The sequence below is a fragment of the Hypomesus nipponensis genome, chromosome 11 (assembly GCF_054491055.1).
Source record: "Hypomesus nipponensis isolate SF chromosome 11, ASM5449105v1, whole genome shotgun sequence".
Classification (NCBI taxonomy): domain Eukaryota; kingdom Metazoa; phylum Chordata; class Actinopteri; order Osmeriformes; family Osmeridae; genus Hypomesus; species Hypomesus nipponensis.
The window spans coordinates 1,030,446-1,052,279 of record NC_140371.1 but is presented as its reverse complement, the minus strand read 5'-3'; the positions used below and the strand labels follow the sequence as shown (position 1 = coordinate 1,052,279).

At 47.5% G+C, this 21,834-nt stretch overlaps 1 protein-coding gene and 2 long non-coding RNA genes across 4 annotated transcripts in view; 1 reads left to right on the top strand and 2 right to left on the bottom strand.

Moving 5' to 3' along the window:
• Positions 1-254: 254 nt before the first annotated feature.
• On the bottom strand, positions 255-7,679 carry LOC146267637 (uncharacterized). Its single transcript, XR_014768825.1, has 3 exons — positions 7,598-7,679; positions 7,437-7,502; positions 255-333 (listed from the first exon to the last, which is right to left on the bottom strand). It is a non-coding gene; the product is annotated as an uncharacterized LOC146267637 (long non-coding RNA).
• Positions 6,772-21,834, top strand: part of LOC146267632 (neurexin-1a-like) — a 195,087-nt gene continuing 180,024 nt past the window's right edge. Inside the window, exon 1 of the mRNA XM_084709264.1 lies at positions 6,772-7,483. Within this exon, the coding sequence (XP_084565390.1) occupies positions 6,772-7,483 (712 nt within the window). The remainder of the gene's footprint in view (positions 7,484-21,834) is intronic.
• On the bottom strand, positions 13,264-20,074 carry LOC146267636 (uncharacterized). Of its 2 annotated transcripts, XR_014768824.1 has the most exons (4): positions 19,515-20,074; positions 18,299-18,572; positions 14,877-15,483; positions 13,264-14,764 (listed from the first exon to the last, which is right to left on the bottom strand). It is a non-coding gene; the product is annotated as an uncharacterized LOC146267636 (long non-coding RNA). The 2 variants fall into 2 exon arrangements; XR_014768823.1 differs by lacking the exon at positions 18,299-18,572.

Sequence of the window (21,834 nt, the reverse complement as noted above, 5' to 3'; positions counted from 1 at the left end):
AGAGAGAGAGAGAGAGAGAGAGAGAGAGAGAGAGAGAGATAGAGAAAGAGAGAGAGAGAGAGAGAGAGAAAGAGGGAGAAAGAGGGAGAAAGAGGGAGATACAGAAAGAGGGAGAGATAAGAAAAAAGTGGGGAAGAGAGAGGACCTTTGAGGGAGGACGTTAGAGAGAGGACCTGAGAGAGGAAAATCAATGTTTCATGTTTGTGAGAGTGAGCGTATTGTATTCCCTGAGACGGCCAGCCATGATCCTCTGACCCTGTCCTCTCAGAAGAAGACTTCCTGCTGTTCCTGTGTTCTGGGTCTTCGCCTTGCTGGGGGAGGCTATCATGTGACCTGCAGGGAGAATGCAGAAAGAGGAGGGAGGGACGTGTTTGTGTGTTGTTGGGGGGGGGGGGGGGGGGGTGCATCAGAAGGAACAGCCTGGGGCAGAATAAGATATTCATATACTTAGATGTGCAGAGCCACATTCAACGAACACAGAAGTATCATGTAGTTGATGCTCCTGCTCATGCTACTGCTCCTGCTAGCTGCTGTTCCTGCTAGCTCCTGCTACTGCTAGCTGCTGTTCCTGCTAGCTCCTGCTACTGCTAGCTGCTGTTCCTGGGTGGTGAACAAGTCGGGAAATGAAAGAATCTTTTCTGTTTCCTAGAGTGAGCCTATGCAACAGTCCCGGTCCGCGGCCATTGAAAATGAACTAATCACTCTTTGACTCTTCTTGCAAGGATTCGTTCCAAATGAACAAATCATTCACGAACGACACATCACTACTACTGAAAGTTAAACGGGGCATTGTGGATTAATAATTCAAACTTTGTCTTTTATTTTCTTATAGTTTTCACCGTGTTTATTGAAGGAATATGAAGAGAAACGTACTAAATAAACCTAAAGGAACATCTGTACGATGCGTGGACTTGTACTAATTGAACCAGTGTAGCTACAGCTCCTGTCTGCGAAGGATTTCATATCTGACCTTTTAACTAATATCTAGATTGATGTCTGATAACTACACTAACTAAATATTCAGTCTGTCAAATGGATAACTAGGTTATAGCTAGTCTGAAAACCACACTGATAATCAAATTATGGTTAGTCTGATGGCCAAGTTATAGTTAGACTGCTTCAAGGTTGTGTAGGCAAGTTGTCCAAAGATAGCTATTTTAGCTTCAATTCCAAACGATTCAAACCATGATATCCCACCCCCTCCCTTCAAAGCCACTTCCACAAAACTATAGTAGCGTGCATTGAGTGCAGGGGTAGAGTGCACGCTGGTAGGTAGGTAGACAAGCAGCCTCTCCAATCATTAGTCAGGGTACCCCTTAATGGTTGGTTGTGATTATTACAGTCTTTCAACGCCCACAGATGTCGGATTAATTTCATATTACCGTAAAACTTTTATACGTATTGGTCGCTATCAAGATGTGAAGTTTATTTCAGAAAATATGACAAAAAGTGCTTCTCAACAACAGTGCTTACTCTGCCTTTAATGACCAAACCAATCACCATTTCCTAGTTTGCGTTTCAGGTGTTGAGGGAGCGTTATTAGTGTTCTGGCTGAAGCGAACGGTCTACACCAGCGTGTGGAGCTCCAGGAAGGGAGATCAATACAGTCAATATATCCCAGCCTGGCCTCCGTGTCAATGAGCTCCAAAGCAATCTGTTCCAGCCTGTTTGGTGAGGGGGCTGGAGATGCAGGTTTTAATGGGATTGCTCTGCTTGTTAATGTATCTTCCATGCACCCCCCATGGAGTTATTATGCAGATGTCAATTTCTGCAGAAGGACCTCCTGACTCACATGTAAGCCGGTCTCAGACCTGCTCCTCTCTGTCTCACAGGAACCCTGCTGTGGCAGAGGTTCTAGATGTGAACACCCTCTTCTCTGTCCCTTCTCCTCTCCTTTGGTCAACTCCTCCTCTCCCCTACTTCCCTCTTTCTTCTCCTCTCCCTCCTTGTGTCTCTCCTCTCTCCTCCTCTCCCTCCTTGTGTCTCTCCTCTCTCCTCTTCTCCCTCCTTGTGTCTCTCCTCTCTCCTCCTCTCCCTCCTTGTGTCTCTCCTCTCTCCTCCTCTCCCTCCTTGTGTCTCTCCTCTCTCCTCCTCTCCCTCCTTGTGTCTCTCCTCTCTCCTCCTCTCCCTCCTTGTGTCTCTCCTCTCCTCTTCTCCCTCCTTGTGTCTCTCCTCTCTCCTCCTCTCCCTCCTTGTGTCTCTCCTCTCTCCTCCTCTCCCTCCTTGTGTCTCTCCTCTCTCCTCCTCTCCCTCCTTGTGTCTCTTCTCTTCTCACACTATAGAACATTCCAGGAGTCCTTAGACATGCATCCACAGTGCATGCACACATACACACACAAACACAGACAACCACCACACAAACATATGCACACGCACACACAATAACCCCAACCTGCTTTAGGTCAACACACACACACACACACATAAAACAGGCACTGTGCTTGTACTCTGCACTGTAGTCATGAGTCCCTTTACCTTGCTGATGGAACAGGCCTCTTAATAATACATATCAGAGATGAAGTCGGTTATAAAGTTATTTTTGCTTGTGTTACATTGCATGAGTCTGTGTGTGTAGGAGCTGTCTGTGGACCTGGAGGAGGGAGTGAGGGGACAGCTCACAGACTGAGAGAGGCTGAGGGGACAGCTCACAGACTGAGAGGGGCTGAGGGGACAGCTCACAGACTGAGAGGGGCTGAGGGGACAGCTCACAGACTGAGAGGGGCTGAGGGGACAGCTCACAGACTGAGAGGGGCTGAGGGGACAGCTCACAGACTGAGAGGGAGTGAGGGGACAGCTCACAGACTGAGAGGGAGTGAGGGGACAGCTCACAGACTGAGAGGGGCTGAGGGGACAGCTCACAGACTGAGAGGGGCTGAGGGGACAGCTCACAGACTGAGAGGGGCTGAGGGGACAGCTCACAGACTGAGAGGGAGTGAGGGGACAGCTCACAGACTGAGAGGGGCTGAGGGGACAGCTCACAGACTGAGAGGGGCTGGTGCTACAGTCTACTCAGCCTTGTCTGTACAGCTGAATGGACATTCATCATTTTACTTTGTGTTCATTTCAACAGACGCAGAGCCAAAGCAACATAGAAATAGTGGATGTCGAAAATACAGCATAATATCAAGGATCAGAAGTGCATCCAACAATATTTCAATGGTCAATGCCAAAAACAAAGCTGGAAAATGTTAAGTTTTATGATCAGCAAGTAGAGGCTCTGAAGCTACAGAAATATACAATGGATCGACATTCAGAGAGGAGGGAGAGAGAGAGAGAGAGAGAGAGAGAGAGAGAAGGGGGGGGGAGCCCTCTCCTCTCCACAACTGAACCTTGGAGGGCGTCTCCAGGACATTAATCTTCAGAGAGCTATCTCTCTCTCTCCCCTCCTCCTCTTCACTCCACTCCTCTTCACTCCTCTCTCCTCCTCCCCCACCTCCTCCTTTTCTTCTTCCCCCTCCTCTCTCTTCCTCCTCCTCCCCTCTCTCCTCCTCCTTCCCCCAACTCCTCTCTCTTCCTCCTCCTCCCCTCTCCCCTGTCCACACCCACTTCCTCCTCCTCCCCCCACCTCCTCCCCTCTCCTCCACCTCCTCCCCCACCTCCTTCTCTTCTTCCCCCTCCTCTGTCCTCCTCCTCTCCCCACCTCCTCCCCTCCACCCTCTGTCCACCCCCACTTCCTCCTCCTCCTCCCCCCACCTCCTCCCCTCTCTCCTCCTTCTCTCCTCTCCTCCTCCCCCTCCTCCCTCTTCTTCCTTCTCCTTCTCCTCCCCCCTCTCTTCCCCGTTCCCCTGTTATGGAAGGATCAGGTTAGTAGTCTTCAGTCTCCTCCGACAGCCATGCCATCTGCTGGCTGTGATCACGTTGCGAGCTGCAGGGTCATTGGTCACGTCAAACACATTGGGCTCCCCAGCCCTGGCTCGACGGAGAGATTGATTGGACGGGAATGAGGAGAGACACCAATCAGGGCCTTGCCGAGGATGAGGTGTGAGCCAGGGGAGATCTGTCTGGCTTTCATTTACGTGGGGGGGGGGGGCGCACGGTCAGCATATAATATCCAACCAGTAAGCCTTGTGTTTTTTTCTGTGGACGGTGACATTATATGGAGACATCGGTCCCTGCATAAAGCAGTTAGTCAATTGGGCTTGGTTTTTAGCCTGAGAGGCCTACGTATTTACATCAAGGCGTCAACAACACGTCCATAGGAGAGGAACACATTCAACAGCTTGAACTAGGGAAGGCGTTCACAGTGGAAACGAGTGCGTGAGAGGCCCCCCCCACCTCTCCTTCCGTGATTCTAAACTGCACCGGTATATGTCTTCCTCTCCGGTCGCTGTCTCCGTTACCTAAAGAGACCAACATCATTCCCACATTCCCAGTGTACAACCTGCGCGTGTACAGTGGAGTATTCATCAATCTACATAAGTTGTGATGTTCCGTAAGACTGTGCCGTCTCATTGGTATGCCGCGAGTGCATAATATGTTTGAATATGTAGCAAACCGCGTCGCTGTCCAAGGTACCGCAGCGCAGCGCACCGCCCCTCCCCTCCCCGGTAGACGGCACACGGAGGCACGTGACCCCATGTCTCTGCCTTCTCCAGTCGCTGGTTGAAGCGCAGCGGGGAGCCACTCCGCACCTGTCCTCCCGCGAAAATAACGTATTTTTTCCCGCTTTACCACATTGTCAAATGCAAATCGTTTCTGTGGATCAAAGTACTGCCGACAGAATATTTAAGGTAAAATATCTTTACATCTCAGTTTACAGCTAGCCTATAGTACATATCTTGTTTCGATGGGGGGAGCGGGAGCCGTCTCTCTCTCTCCGGTAGGAAACACTGGGAGACCAAGGGAAGGTTCTAACGGAGGGTCTGCGAAATAGACGGTAGGAATGGGGCTACAGCGTCGGCAGACAACATGTACTGTTCCTTACCGATGGAACGTCACGAGCTGGGTCTAAATCTGACTACAGGTTTCTGTACACATGACAGATACATTTAGTAGCCTAGGTTTTAATCTTGGTTACTGATTTTAATAGTTTGCTTAATCAACTTGGACACAACGGGAGGCTAAATGTACGTCAATAGGTTTGCTTCAATCATAAACATCATCTCTCCGTTTAGAACGGGAGTGCATCTGTACTGACAAGTGAAATCCACAAAACAATTAGGATTGTGCTTTTACAAAGACTTTGGCGTTAATGACGCAAACCTCAGTCCGTTAACCATGTCGGTAATGGAAGATGTTCAAGACTTTATTTGCTGACTATTTAGCCTACTTTTAAAATGTTAAAGCAGCCTATGCTATTTACCTCGGCGTGCCTCTGTTAGGTAGATTAGTACGAATTCTCTGGGACTCCTGTTCCTGAGATGGTAAAATGTTATGTTGTGTTTTGTTTCTTAATCTTGACAGTAATTAATAGATGGCTCAGGAAGATGGTTTGGACGAACCCTATATCAAATAAAAGCGTCCCAATGATAAGGATCCATAATATCTCTCTGTTTCGGAATTATGCCTGAAACTCAGAATATTGGAGGCTCGGAAAAATTTTCTGGTTTATAGAATGTGCAGGTGTGATAGGTTGTCAGGTTTCTGAATTAAACGAGAGAGTTGCTTTTACAACGGCAGAAAAACAACGGTGACTGAGGGCTAAGGGAGAGTCGAGCGGTCCGCTAGGTCAGTGTACATCGGTGTGTGGGGATGGAGATTAGAAAGTCATCATTTTAACAGCGCAATGGCCTCATTATTAAAAAACGTTCTTAATAATTCAGGGTGTGCAGTTGCATTCGATCATGAAAGGCTAGTGTTTTATTTGCAGATTATAAAAGTTTGTACCCTCTCGTTATTTGTGAAATAATCTGGAAAACAATGTAGCCTGTAACAGCCGCGCTCTGTCTCTAAATGGGCTCACCTTCCCCGGAGCAGGAATGATTAAATCCACGTTAAAACGGGTCTCACGAACCCACTAACCAATGTGTTTGATAATTTTTGAAATTAAAATAGAATTAGATGGTTTAGGAGTGTAAACCATGTCAGCCTTTTGACACTCCGGTGTGTAACATGTGAGGGATTAAGATCCTTAAATCCTTATCTTTCGATTAGACGAACCTGGTTAATCGCATGTAATTGAATTGCTCATCAAATATATGTTTATTTTACAGATCAGAAGACCATTAGACCTATGCTGTGAGTTTTCGGATTGGGATCTGAAAATATTACTGCTGGGTTTGTCGATCATTTTGGTTCCATTTGTAGATTTTTTTGCTCCGTCTCGGAGGATGTCAGGTGAGCGGCCCGCCGCTCGCAGCTCCCCGCTGGCACGGATGTGCTGATTACTGCTCCCGTCACATCGGCCAGACCCCAGCACTCTGGCTTGGCATGCGCAGACCGAGGACAACGGCACTGACAGGAAATTGAAGGGAATGGAGATGGATGTCTAAAATCAACGTTATTGTTTTTTTTTCTTGTTACATGGATTGTGTGGAGATAAATTGTATACCGGAGGAACTTCACTCAATTTAATTTGCTTCAGCATTGCAGAACCGGGGCAACAGGCTATGTAGCGATGCTGGTTTCCCCTGGACATTAGCGAAGGCCTAGTGTGCCGTTATGCAAACTTGTTAAGAAGCCCGAAACCCAGGCCTGCTATGAGCCAGCTCTCTCCTTCCTACCTCGACGGGCAGTCAGTCTACCACAGCGCGGCCCCTCGCGTCCTCCTGCAGTGAAGCGTCTGGCTCGAGACAGGTAGCGGTATTTTTCTTGATAGAACTCGTTTACATCATGGTTTTGGCAATGAGGCACGGAGCCCATCTACTATGGGTAGGCCTGCTCGTGTTGTGCACGGTGGATTTGAGCACCAGCCTGGAGTTCACCGGGGCCGAGGGCCAGTGGGCCCGGTTCCCGATGTGGAACGCATGCTGCGAGAGCGAGATGAGTTTCAACATGAAAACCAAGAGGTCTAACGGGCTGTTAGTTTACTTCGATGACGAGGGATTCTGTGACTTTTTAGAACTTCTCATACACAACGGTAAACTCAGTCTCAGGTTTTCTATATTTTGCGCCGAACCGGCCACCGTCCTCACGGACACCGCAATCAACGATAGCCAGTGGCATGCGGTAACAATCAAGAGACATTTTAAGAACACAACTCTCATAGTGGACAAGGAGGTCAAATGGGTGGAAGTGAAGTCGAAAAGAAGGGATATGGTCGTCTTCAGCCACTTGTTTCTCGGGGGAATACCACCGGAATTACGCTCTGTGGCTTTACGCCTAACATCGGCCTCTGTGAAGGACCAGGCGCCTTTTACCGGGTGGATAACGGACATCACAGTGAACAACACGGAGGCCTTGATGTTAAACAGTGCGGGAATTCTTAATGAGCTTTGCGGAGAAGCCAGTGCGTGTCTAAACGGAGGGGTCTGCAGTGTGGTCAACGACGAACTGACCTGCGACTGCACTCACACCGGGTTCCAAGGCAAGGACTGCAGCGAAGGTAAGACGACAAACTCCATCTGCGTCCAGATCACATAAACACGTAACCTTAGTCAAACCCGCACCAAACAACAGAAACACAAGTAGCTTGCAACAGAAGGATAATATAACAAACTTCGTCTCCGTGTTTCTTCTCTGTCCGTACCGGCGCCGTTAACTTGGCTGGATCCTGGTTGAATTAAAGCGCAATCAGCTCGCACTGGCTGCGGATGTCGTCATGGTTGTTTGTGAGGATAATGAGGCGCTCCTGCCGGGCTCATTATCTGCAGGCAGGTGTCTCTCTGACTGGGAGGAGACCACACCTGGGACGGCTTGACCTATGCAGATCTTCATCTCCAATGACTTGCCTTTTTAAATGAGTTTCCACTGATAAACACTGGCTGTGGCAGGAACAGAGGGTGGCGAAGGAAAGCGAGGCTGGATGAGTCGTGTCAGTGTTCTGGTCTTGCTCAGTGTTAGCAAGAACTGCATCTTTATGTGTAGCTGCTGGGGGTGCCTTGTGATTCAGCAGACATCTGGAATGCTGTGGGGACCCTAGGTGTCTGGTTGTGGGTGATGGTGTATGTGTGTAGTTGGTGCAAAGGGTGATGGTGTTTGTAGATGGTATTTGTATGTGTGTAGATATTGTGTGTGTAGATGGTTGGAGGGGGGTGTCTGTCAGTCTCCCAAGGCCAGATGTGCAGTCATGATGCATGCTGATCCCAGCTGCAGGGAGAGCTGTAGATGGTGTGTGTGTGTGTAGATGGTGGTGTGTGTGGTGTGGGTCATGCTGGTGTCACAGGAGTAGCTGGATCTGCTCTGTGTGTGGCTGCCTGTTCCTGTGTGTGCAGGGATAGCTGGACATGCTCTGTCTGTCAGGTAGACTTGATTTCATGCCACGTTAACTACAGGCATCTCTCAGAGCAGCCCTGGTAGTACTGCTCAGTCTGGAGTAGAGCAGCCCTGGTACTACTGCTCAGTCTGGAGTAGAGCAGCCCTGATACTACTGCTCAGTCTGGAGTAGAGCAGCCCTGGTACTACTGCTCAGTCTGGAGTAGAGCAGCCCTGATACTACTGCTCAGTCTGGAGTAGAGCAGCCCTGGTAGTACTGCTCAGTCTGGAGTAGAGCAGCCCTGGTAGTACTGCTCAGTCTGGAGTAGAGCAGCCCTGATGCTACTGCTCAGTCTGGAGTAGAGCAGCCCTGATACTACTGCTCAGTCTGGAGTAGAGCAGCCCTGATACTACTGCTCAGTCTGGAGTAGAGCAGCCCTGGTAGTACTGCTCAGTCTGGAGTAGAGCAGCCCTGGTAGTACTGCTCAGTCTGGAGTAGAGCAGCCCTGATACTACTGCTCAGTCTGGAGTAGAGCAGCCCTGATACTACTGCTCAGTCTGGAGTAGAGCAGCCCTGGTAGTACTGCTCAGTCTGGAGTAGAGCAGCCCTGGTAGTACTGCTCAGTCTGGAGTAGAGCAGCCCTGATACTACTGCTCAGTCTGGAGTAGAGCAGCCCTGATACTACTGCTCAGTCTGGAGTAGAGCAGCCCTGATACTACTGCTCAGTCTGGAGTAGAGCAGCCCTGGTAGTACTGCTCAGTCTGGAGTAGAGCAGCCCTGGTAGTACTGCTCAGTCTGGAGTAGAGCAGCCCTGATACTACTGCTCAGTCTGGAGTAGAGCAGCCCTGATACTACTGCTCAGTCTGGAGTAGAGCAGCCCTGGTAGTACTGCTCAGTCTGGAGTAGAGCAGCCCTGGTAGTACTGCTCAGTCTGGAGTAGAGCAGCCCTGATACTACTGCTCAGTCTGGAGTAGAGCAGCCCTGATACTACTGCTCAGTCTGGAGTAGAGCAGCCCTGGTAGTACTGCTCAGTCTGGAGTAGAGCAGCCCTGATACTACTGCTCAGTCTGGAGTAGAGCAGCCCTGATACTACTGCTCAGTCTGGAGTAGAGCAGCCCTGATACTACTGCTCAGTCTGGAGTAGAGCAGCCCTGATACTACTGCTCAGTCTGGAGTAGAGCAGCCCTGGTAGTACTGCTCAGTCTGGAGTAGAGCAGCCCTGGTAGTACTGCTCAGTCTGGAGTAGAGCAGCCCTGATACTACTGCTCAGTCTGGAGTAGAGCAGCCCTGATACTACTGCTCAGTCTGGAGTAGAGCAGCCCTGGTAGTACTGCTCAGTCTGGAGTAGAGCAGCCCTGGTAGTACTGCTCAGTCTGGAGTAAAGCAGCCCTGGTAGTACTGCTCAGTCTGGAGTAAAGCAGCCCTGGCTGGTACTGGACACAGGAGGAGGTGCCCATAGAGGAGGAAGAGAGGAAGAGGAGGAGGAGGAAGAGGAGGAGGAGGAGGAGGAGAGGGGAAAAAAGAGGAGTGAGGGAGGAGGGAGAACAGGAGGACCTAGGAGAGCTTAACAGATGGTCTTATTCAAAGCGACATACAGAAAGTGCAAATAGAAAGTAGTTCATCACATCATGGATCGCTGAGCTGTTTCCCTGATCTCTCTGGAGTCATATGCTGCCCTGACCATGACAGCTGTTTCTCAGTCATTGAGGCAGTCTACGTAGCCTTCCACAGAGACCCAGTCTACACCACATAGACCTAGTCTACACCACAGAGACCCAGTCTACACCACATAGACCTAGTCTACACCACATAGACCCAGTCTACACCACATAGACCTAGTCTACACCACATAGACCTAGTCTACACCACATAGACCTAGTCTACACCACAGAGACCCAGTCTACACCACATAGACCTAGTCTACACCACAGAGACCCAGTCTACACCACATAGACCTAGTCTACACCACATAGACCTAGTCTACACCACAGAGACCCAGTCTACACCACATAGACCTAGTCTACACCACAGAGACCCAGTCTACACCACATAGACCCAGTCTACACCACAGAGACCCAGTCTACACCACAGAGACCCAGTCTACACCACAGAGACCCAGTCTACACCACAGAGACCCAGTCTACACCACATAGACCTAGTCTACACCACATAGACCCAGTCTACACCACATAGACCCAGTCTACACCACAGAGACCCAGTCTACACCACATAGACCCAGTCTACACCACATAGACCCAGTCTACACCACAGAGACCCAGTCTACACCACATAGACCCAGTCTACACCACATAGACCCAGTCTACACCACAGAGACCCAGTCTACACCACATAGACCTAGTCTACACCACATAGACCTAGTCTACACCACAGAGACCCAGTCTACACCACAGAGACCCAGTCTACACCACATAGACCTAGTCTACACCACAGAGACCCAGTCTACACCACATAGACCTAGTCTACACCACATAGACCCAGTCTACACCACATAGACCCAGTCTACACCACATAGACCCAGTCTACACCACAGTACCTGTGAATGTGCCCCTTTTCTGCATGTTGGATCTGAGTTCCCGTGTTTGCCAAGAGATTGCACATACACACATTTGATGTTGCACTTATGTTGATCTTTCTGCACCATTATATTTGCGGGCCAGGCAGCACCCATTGGGCTTGTTATTACATCATCTTCGCCAGGCCTGGTAGCTAAAATGCGACAATGCTGGCAAATACTGAATGTTCCACAGAAATGATGTCCAGCACTTCTGATCCTTGACTTTCTGCGTGCTTTCTGTATGCACTATTAGAATTTTGCTTTGGATATAAAAGCTAAATCAATGACATGTATGTCTGAGTCAAGCCTCTTCTCACTGGGTCCAGGAACAGCAGTTGTACTGTACTCTCTCTCTCTCTCTCTCTCTCTGTCTCTCTCTCTGTCTCTCTCTCTCGTTATGTGAGTCATGAATACCTCTGCCTGGATTAGTCCCTGTAAACTGACACGCTAACAGGCGCACACGCACACACACACGCACACACACACACGCACACACACACAGCACCTGATTGTGTTTGACATAGGAATGAGCTGCTGCACAAGGTCTTCTCACGCTGGCTGGATGTTGAACATTATGGTTACATCATCAACTGATACAGGGATGAGCATGGTGAAACACACACACACAGACACATGCACACACACACAAACACATGCACACACACACACACATGCACACATGCACACACACACACACACGCACACATGCACACACACAAACACACATTTGGACAATCCCGTCATGTTTACTCTTCACTTGACTAAGTAGTCACTATAGGAACATTGCACTATAAATCCCTTGATACTGTTACCTGGGTACTTCTTCTGAGCCTTGATCTGAGGCAGGCTAGTTTAATATCATAGTAATGCTGTTACAGCTGCTTATAGTTCATCTACAGTGGATAGTAGGCATGGGGCGAAATCAGATTTTGACGGTATCATAACCTTGAGAAAAAATACCACGGTTTCACAGTATCACGGTACTATTGCAATTACAACTCTCAAAAATATTTTAGTTTAACACAATATATATATATATATTTTTTTAAGGAACAAATACAATTGTTTGTACAGTAGTAAACATGTAAAGTTAAATAGTTATTCTTAGTGTTTTTTTTTACTAAAAAGAACAATACATAATGATTGTTTTAATTGACCTTATACACACACAGACAGTGGAAGACTTAAATAAAAGTATATACGTGAAACCAGCTTAATGTAGGCCCTAATTTTTGTACAAAATCACAGAAATTTTGTAGCAGGACTCAAGTTTTATCAAAAGTTTGGCGTGAGATTACCATACCATGTTTCTTTTCTGTTCTTTAAGTCTGTATAACTCGAGACAGCTATCAACTCTGCAGAAATCTGTTGTTTTCTAGCAAATTTCCGACTTTAATTTCGGAATATTAACCCCATCCTTTTTTTAATGTTTTACCTACACTGGCCCTTATATGCCGTTGTAGATTCCTGCACTTTCCGTCTTTGAAAAAAGAGCAATAAAAAATAAAAAAACACGGCTCATACCGCAGCAACGGTATAACGGAAAATTAGAAAAGTACTGTAACTTTTTCAAACAGCGGTATACCTTGAAACTGGTAACCGGCCCATGCCTAGTAAACATCTTATAGTTATCTATAGTGGACATCCAGAGTTCATGAATAGTGGACATCTTATAGTTCATCTATAGTGGACGTCTCATAGTTCGGTTTTGAATGAGAATTGTCTTTGTTTCGTAACGTGTTGGGATGCCAACTGAAGCTAACAGATGGTTGATCCTTTACTAGGCTAATATAACATGAGTGCTAAATATGACTGGTTAATTAGCAACAGTAATGAGCATGAACATGTCTGAGCTGCCTAGTGTCATCATCTTCAACAGAGCCTGAGCAAACTGGTTAGAAGCAGAGCCTGTGCTTGCTGTGAGGCCTTGTCCAGAAGGCTGGCTGGATGTGTGTGGTAATGAGGTGATGTTGACACGCAGCAGACCCCGGCCTTGTAATGACACGCTCTGCCTGTGGTCCCTGCTCACCCAGCTGAAGGGGAGAAGCAGCTGGGTGATTTATTGGGGATATTTGCATTACAGCCAACATTACAAATCTCTTAGCATGCAAAAGCGCATGACTCACAGTGCTGTTGATTATGTTGGCAAAATTCAAGAGCAGAGGTCCAGTATCTGTCACCACCTCCTTCCCCTCCCTCCCTCCCTCCCTCCCTCCCTCCCTCCCTCCCTCCCTCCCTCCCTCCCTCCCTCCCTCCCTCCCTCCCTCCCTCCCTCCCTCCCTCCCTCCCTCCCTCCCTCCCTCCCTCCCTCCCTCCCTCCCTCCCTCCCTCCCTCCCTCCCTCCCTCCCTCCCTCCCTCCCTCCATCCATCCATCCATCCATCCCTTCTTTCCGTCTTCCTCTCTCTTTCTCACATACACGCTCTGTCCCCCTCATCCTCCCTCTGTCACGTTGTCATGCAATCACAGTAAAACATTGGAGCTTGTCAGCAGGCAGGTACTTAGTGATATTATTATTATGATTGTTGAAGGTTTGTAATGTAGGTCTACTGTTCCCCTGTCATGTGCTTGTGCTCACAGATGGAGACAAGGAACATCATTATGGTTATTATCTTTGTTATTATTATAATTCTGGCATGGGAGGGGGTGGAGGGGCAGGATAAATAGATGTAAAATAGTGGGGGGATCTCACATACAGACGTACTGCATGTACGTGGAATTGGTCCTGCCTCAGTGCTGCCTCGTGGGGTCATCTGTCTCAGTGCTGCCTCGTGGGGTCATCTGTCTCAGTGCTGCCTCGTGCTGCCTCAGTGCTGCCTCGTGGGGTCATCTGTCTCAGTGCTGCCTCGTGGGGTCATCTGTCTCAGTGCTGCCTCGTGTGGTCATCTGTCTCAGTGCTGCCTCGTGGGGTCATCTGTCTCAGTGCTGCCTCGTGGGGTCATCTGCCTCAGTGCTGCCTTGTGCTGCCTCAGTGCTGCCTCAGTGCTGCCTCGTGGGGTCATGTGTCTCAGTGCTGCCTCGTGGGGTCATGTGTCTCAGTGCTGCCTCGTGGGGTCATCTGCCTCAGTGCTGCCTCGTGCTGCCTCAGTGCTGCCTCAGTGCTGCCTCGTGGGGTCATGTGTCTCAGTGCTGCCTCGTGGGGTCATCTGCCTCAGTGCTGCCTCGTGTGGTCATCTGTCTCAGTGCTGCCTCGTGGGGTCATCTGTCTCAGTGCTGCCTCGTGGGGTCATCTGTCTCAGTGCTGCCTCGTGGGGTCATCTGTCTCAGTGCTGCCTCGTGGGGTCATCTGTCTCAGTGCTGCCTCGTGGGGTCATTTGTCTCAGTGCTGCCTCGTGCTGCCTCAGTGCTGCCTCGTGGGGTCATCTGTCTCAGTGCTGCCTCGTGGGGTCATCTGCCTCAGTGCTGCCTTGTGCTGCCTCAGTGCTGCCTCAGTGCTGCCTCGTGGGGTCATGTGTCTCAGTGCTGCCTCGTGGGGTCATGTGTCTCAGTGCTGCCTCGTGGGGTCATGTGTCTCAGTGCTGCCTCGTGCTGCCTCAGTGCTGCCTCAGTGCTGCCTCGTGGGGTCATGTGTCTCAGTGCTGCCTCGTGGGGTCATCTGCCTCAGTGCTGCCTCGTGGGGTCATCTGCCTCAGTGCTGCCTCGTGCTGCCTCGTGCTGCCTCAGTGCTGCCTCGTGGGGTCATGTGTCTCAGTGCTGCCTCGTGGGGTCATCTGTCTCAGTGCTGCCTCGTGGGGTCATTTGTCTCAGTGCTGCCTCGTGGGGTCATGTGTCTCAGTGCTGCCTCGTGGGGTCATCTGTCTCAGTGCTGCCTCGTGGGGTCATTTGTCTCAGTGCTGCCTCGTGGGGTGATCTGCCTCAGTGACACCTCGTGCCCAGACCAGTGGGTCAATATCATACCTGCAGAGTAGACAATGATAAACAGATAAATACCTGCACGGTGTTTATGGTGGCCTGTTTCACATTATGACCCATTAGGGACTTGTGTTGCTGGAGGAAGGTGGAGACTTACTGGCAGTAGCTGCCTTGTCTATCTGCTGCACACTGAGACTGTCAGGAAAATCCATTTGAGATCTTTTGGCTTTTTACCAAACACACACACACAGAGACATCCATCTCACAATTGCCTGGTATTGGCAAATAGGAACATTCTACATTTCCATTAAATAATTTAAAAGCTTTTTGTTACTTTGATCAGATGAAAGGATTACAGGATTTGGTTGTGGACCCTTTCAACCCCTAAACACACACACGCACACACGTGCACTTACACACACACAAACACAAGAATATTAAAACACTAGATAACAAACTACAACATGCCTAGGCACACCCACAGACACACAGTAGAACATACTAGATCACATTAGAACGCACACACACACACACATAATAGAATGCACACACACACACACACACACACACACACTAGAATACAGTCATGCGTGCACACAAACAAATCCCTTTGTTTGGTTGAAACAATTATTGAAATGCCCCGTTCGGAGCCCTGGCCTTGCTGCTCGTTAGTGAGAAACGCTGATGTGGAGCTCAGCTTAATGCCCAGGAACGCTCCTGTCCTGAACGCCATGGAGACAGGTGAACCTAGGACAACGTCCTCTCTGCAGACAACACGCCTCCCACGGGGGGGGGGGGGGGGGGGGAGGGGGAGGAGAGGGGAGGGGGGAGAGGGGAGGGGGGTTAGTTACACTAGCTCTATTGTGTCTGTGAATCTGTGTGTCTGTAGTTGGTGTGCATGGGGTACTGTGTGGTTGGTGTGTGTGGATGGTTAATGTGTGTGTGCGTGTCTGGTGTACTAAGATTGTCAGTCAGAGCAGGCAGCTACAGATTAGCAGTGTTGGGGCATCTCAGAGCTGCAGACAGATATTGGAATGAGAAGATTAGAGGGATTCCCCTGAGCTTGTTTCATTCAGCCAAGTCATACTGGCACAGGGTGTGTGAGAATGCTGACACCAGTTCTCTACAGGCTTCTCTCTCACTGACGTACACGCACACACACACACACACACACACACATCAGAGTGTGGGTAGTGTGAATAGCATAAGTAATGTTTGTGTGTGACACACGTGTGTTTGTGTGGTGTCTCAGCATATAGTGTGTTTTTAAAATGCTCAGAAAGTAGTTATGTGCTGGTGCTCAGAAGTTGTACTACAGTTGCATTCAAAATAATTCAACCCCCATTGCACATTAGGTTTATTGGCAAAATATACAATTTCTCAGCTGTTTGCAATAAACAAATTACACAATAATTTTTAAATTAGTTTAATGGAACTAATATTTCTAGGGTTTTACCCAAATTCAACACAAAATGCTACTTTTAATGAATTTACTGCAGTCTCAAACTTATACCCCCAGCATATTGGAGCCGACTTTTCTTGTGCTTTTGGGTCAGTAATGGTGTGTGTCATGGAGTCCTTCGGTGTTTAATATACGCCTTACAGTGCAAACTGAAACCTCAGTGCCTGCTATCACCAAGTCTTGCTGCAGGTGTTTGGCAGTCACTCGAGGGTTTTTGACCACTTGCCTCCGCAGGAATCTGCTGGAAGCCGCTGATAGCTTCCTATTTCTCAACTTATCAACTTTATTTATCCTTCAAAGGAAATTAGTGTGCAGCAGGGGTCAGAAACACATACACGAACACACAACAGCAGTTCTTGAACTAAGTAGCCTAAAGCGACGACCAGAAGGGAGGAAATTAAACTCTCCGAAAAGTGGGCGATCAGGGCAGTTTAAAATGTGTTTAGCCTTACCCATAACCGGTTTATCATATCTTGCAACTGGGCTAACTGTACCCCAACCATCTTAGATGCTACATCAGCTTTGTAAGCTTACGCTTGCTGATCATTGGAAGACCACTGTACCACACCATAATGCCAAATGTCAAGACAGATTCAATAAAACACTGGTACAACAAAGTCCTCAAAGTCGTGCACACCCTGAATGATTTAATCTTCCTCAAATAGAAAAGTCTCTGTTAGGACTTTTTACAGACAGCCTCAGTATTGCTCTCAAAAGTAAATATGTTGTCGATGATGGTCCAAAAATATTTATATTCCGCTAAAATGTCAACATTCTTGTTATGGAAAACAGTTTGCGGAACATTGTGCTGTGACTTACGGAAATCAAAAATCAAATCCTTGGTCTTAAAAACATTGATAGACAAACAAAAGTTATCACACCAAGCAATGAAATCTTCAACAACAGGACCTGCCACGTCCAGGTAGTGTAGCCACTGTTCCTTCAACTTTGAACTTGCCAACTATGCTTCCAACTGTATCTCCAGGGGCATTCAGTGCTCTTGCTATCTTTTGTCTCCTTTTCCTTGTTTGTGCAAGGAAATAATCTCTTCTCTGAACTTTTTGGACAATTCTTTTGACTTAGTCATATTTCTAACATCCAATCAAACGTCACTCTCAACAAAACCGTAGCCAGTCCAGGTATTTGTGTTCTATCTCAAGCACACCTGAACTAATGAATCCCTTGATTAGTTTCAGGTGTGCTTGATACAGGGAGTTGAATCATTTCAAAGGGTGCTCTACTAAGTACTGAAGATGCTTGTCATGAAGGGGTTAAATAATTTTGAGACTGCAGTTGTGATTAAAAGTAGCATTCTGTGTTGAATTTGGATGAAAACCATGGTAATATCAGTTTTATTGAAGTATTTCAACTGTTTTTGTCTACTATCTTTATTGTAAACAGCTGAAAATTTTTACAATTTGCCAATAAGCCTAATACGCAATGGGGGTTAAATAATTTTGATTGCAACTGTAGATGTCGTAGTTGTACTGTGTGTGCAGGAATAGGAGAATCCTGTTAGTAAAAAGCTGTTTAGCGAATGTTTTCCAGACTGGACATGCTAGTGTGGTCCAGAGCAGATGAAACTGCCCTTGAAAGACTCCAGTAGTCCCATCCTCTCCTCTCCTCCCCTCCTCTCTGCTACTCCATACCTCCCCTCCCCTCCCTCCTCCCCCGTCCTCTCCAGGCACATGTCTTGTGTATGTATGCAGTCTCATTCATGCCAACAAGAAGCTTTACTCAACATCTGTAAAGCCTGATATTGTCATCCAGGGATTAAGATGATTAGAAGTATAAAGCAGTCTGTGGTTTTAGTGTTGGATGACTCCATCCTGGGAGAGGAGGGGGAGGGGGAGGAGGAAGGGGAGGAGACTCCATATGCTGTCCTGTTAGACCAGATCATACATGTCTTCCAGGCCTCTGGCTTGTCCAGCTCTGTAATCTAAGCACCAGGGTGGTGGATTAATAAAATCAGACAGGATTCACACACAAGGTCACTCTGGTCTGGCTGAGCAGGGGGGCAGGGGCGATGATGAAGAGGGGGGCAGCAGTAGGAAGGTATTATACTTCAGTAGCAGAACGTAGGATATAGCAGTGTGTCTGTAGCTGTTTGTAGTTACCTGTATTTAGAGGCAGGGATGAGAGACAGCAACATGGTGGAGGCAGGGATGAGAGACAGCAACATGGTGGAGGCAGGGATGAGAGACAGCAACATGGTGGAGGCAGGGATGAGAGACAGCAACATGGTGGAGGCAGGGATGAGAGACAGCAACATGGTGGAGGCAGGGATGAGAGACAGCAACATGGTGGAGGCAGGGATGAGAGACAGCAACATGGTGGAGGCAGGGATGAGAGACAGCAACATGGTGGAGGCAGGGATGAGCAGTGCCGGTCCTAGCACATTCGGCGCCCACAGTTAATGCTAGACAACCAGCAACTTTCACTCTGATAGAACTAGAACACAGTTTAAGAAACGTATATAGTTGTAGTTAATATTTTCTTAAAATACTGGGACATTATAGACTATGTAAGCATGCCACGAATTAAAAGGCATGGTAGTCAAAGCTAGGTAGACCCAGAGCCATATAAAAATTGATTTGGGACACTTCCATAGACTTCCAATGTAATCAAAATAGGCAGAAGTAGTTAAGCGTGTCATTTGCAACCTATATAGTCCCAAAATGTGTATTTTGCAACGTTCAACCCCATTCATGTTCAGTGTTACGAATCAAGTTAGCCGTTTTGAAAATAGTTTTAAAGGTGACATGACATGCTGTTTTTGGATGCTTTTATATAGGCATTAGTTGTCCCCTAATACTGTATCTGAAGTCTCTTTCCCGAAATTCAGCCATGGTGCAGAATTATAGCCACTACAAGTAGTCCCACAATCAGCTTTCCTCAGAACGCGCTGTTTCTGTGTCTGTAGCTTTAAATGCTAATGAGGAGCAGACAGGCGGCAACATGCTCTAATGTTTACAGGATGTATCGCAATGGCTCGTAGCCCCCGTTGCTGTAAGATGCCTCGAATTTAGCCATTCTCATCTGATCACCCTGGTTTGCAGAGGTGCACACTCAGTCATTTCAATGTGGAGAACGGCGGATATCGCGAGCCATAACACCAACAGCAGAACGGTTATCCAAATAACGAAGAAGTGTACAACACTCGCGTTACAGCGTTTGTATTCACACACACACTTGATGCCATTTATCTTTACGTTAGCAACAGTAACTCAGCTGTTAGCTGCAGAGCTAATGTTACAGCCACATTCTAAGGGTAGCAAGCTAACCATATACAGTAAAGCAACAAAATGATATAGAGTTAGTTAGCTTACTTACTCGTCCAAGGTTTGTAGCTTGACCAAGGAGATTTAGTAATGATCCAGAATTTAATTTCAGCAAGGCCAGCTTTGTGTTGGCTCAAGTTGAGGAAACAGTAGTGGCTGAAATGTTTGGCGCAGACAAGCAAAACTTTGGGAAGTTGTGTCGGAGCATTTCCAGCGAAAATAAAATTGAGATATTGGTTGTGCAGAGGCTCGGATGAAGGAATTAAATAAAGATTTGTGCTTGCATTTGTACATCCAAGCATTGAGCAACTGTTGTGCTTCGTTTGTTTGCTCCCCATGATGTCTCCAGGAAAAACCGATATTGCACTTGCCCTTGCACGGTGGTAGCTCAGTTTCTAATGGGCGGGCCAGATGATCTGGTCGGGCAAAGCAGAGAGAGGGGAGGTAACCTTCCCCCTATCTACGTCACTAGGGGGAGATTTTCAAACAGCGCAAATGAGCCTTCATTTTGTCAAAGGCGGAGAAGAACACGCAGGGCTTGGTTTACACTTATCGAAAATTCTAGCCACTGGGGGACCAAAGGCAGGCTAGGGGAACTCATATTAATGTTAAATAACCTCATAAAATGAAGTTTTCATGTCATGTCACCTTTAAAAGTGATGCAGTAATTTGATCAATTTACCAGCTAACTTTCTTCATAACACTGAACATGAATTGCGTAATAGTTTGTGAAAGACCTGGAAAAACACACATTTCCAACAAGGTAAAATCACGGACAATTTTGGAATCCCAGCGCGACGCATTTTGTAGGTCTCGAACGAGGACATGTCCGGGTAAAAGAGGACGTCTGGTCACCCAAATTGTATATAGCTAGCTTTACTTCAAGTTTATTGTAAGATATAACTTGCTCGATTATGCACATCTGATTAAAGCTAGCAACAATGAATTGCAGATTAAGGGGTCCCATATCGTCAAGCTAACTATCGACGCTCGGCAGGAATTTTAGGTCCACTCACTAAAAACAAACTTGACCCTCTTACTGGACATATTGCATATTAAAATGTTTTATTGAATGCAATTGGTTGCCTTGTATATTCTGTTCTATTTACCAAACTCCTTTCTTGCTGGTGTCAGCTACAGTATGGTAGCTAGCATAGACATTTCTAGCTCTGCTTGGCAATATTGCTGCCTAGTGTTATAAGTTAATGTAATTCATAAATGTTAATAAAGTATCATACATATACGTAATACAACACACCAGTAACCAATTGATATTATGTGTTAATATACCGAAAATGTCAGTAAATCGAGATGCTGCTACTACACTGGGTGGCAGCATAGATGTTTACCTTGTTAAGTCTTTATCCTCAAGATGAATCCCAGCAGTTAGCTAACTTTGATTGTCCACAGTGCCCTACTCATTTTTGGTTTTCTGAGAAAGTGGGACGATTGATTTCTCACTCTTTCCCCTGCAGTGATGTGAAGGTTAAGAGCAATGATGTGAGGGTTAACAGCAGCAATGATGTTAGGGTCAACAGCAGCAGTGATGTGAGGGTTAACAGCAGCAGTGATGCAAGGGTGAACAGCAGCAGTGATGCGAGGGTTAACAGCAGCAGTGATGTGAGGGTTAACAGCAGCAGTGATGTGAGGGTTAACAACAGCAGTGATGTGAGGTTTAACAGCAGCAGTGATGTGAGGGTTAACAGCAGCAGTGATGTGAGGGTTAACAGCAGCAGTGATGTGAGGGTCAACAGCAGCAGTGATGTGAGGGTTAACAGCAGCAGTGATGTGAGGGTTAACAGCAGCAGTGATGTGAGGGTTAACAGCAGCAGTGATGTGAGGTTTAACAGCAGCAGTGATGTGAGGTTTAACAGCAGCAGTGATGTGAGGGTTAACAGCAGCAGTGATGTGAGGGTTAACAGCAGCAGTGATGTGAGGGTCAACAGCAGCAGTGATGTGAGGGTCAACAGCAGCATGAAGGCTGCTAGCTCAGCATCTTCCCTGTAACTTCCTGTCTCTTCTCTGCCAATCACATGTTGATGCTCTGAGAGGAGAGAGGAGAGAGGAGAGAGGTCGAGGTAGGAGAGTTGAGAGATGACGGAGAGAGGAAGACAGAAAGGTACAGAGAGAGGGGATTGGGGATACTTGATTAGCAGATTGTCCTGCTTCTAGAACACACACAGTAACAGGTCATATTCTGCTACTAGAACACAGTTAAAGGTTGTATCCTGCTTCTAGAACACAGTGAAAGGTTGTATCAATGGTACATTGATACAACACACATATACCGTGTGTGTGACTGACGTGTATGTGTATATATGTATATATAATAAGGTACTTAAGGTTATGGTAAAGTTTCCTTTAATCTTTCA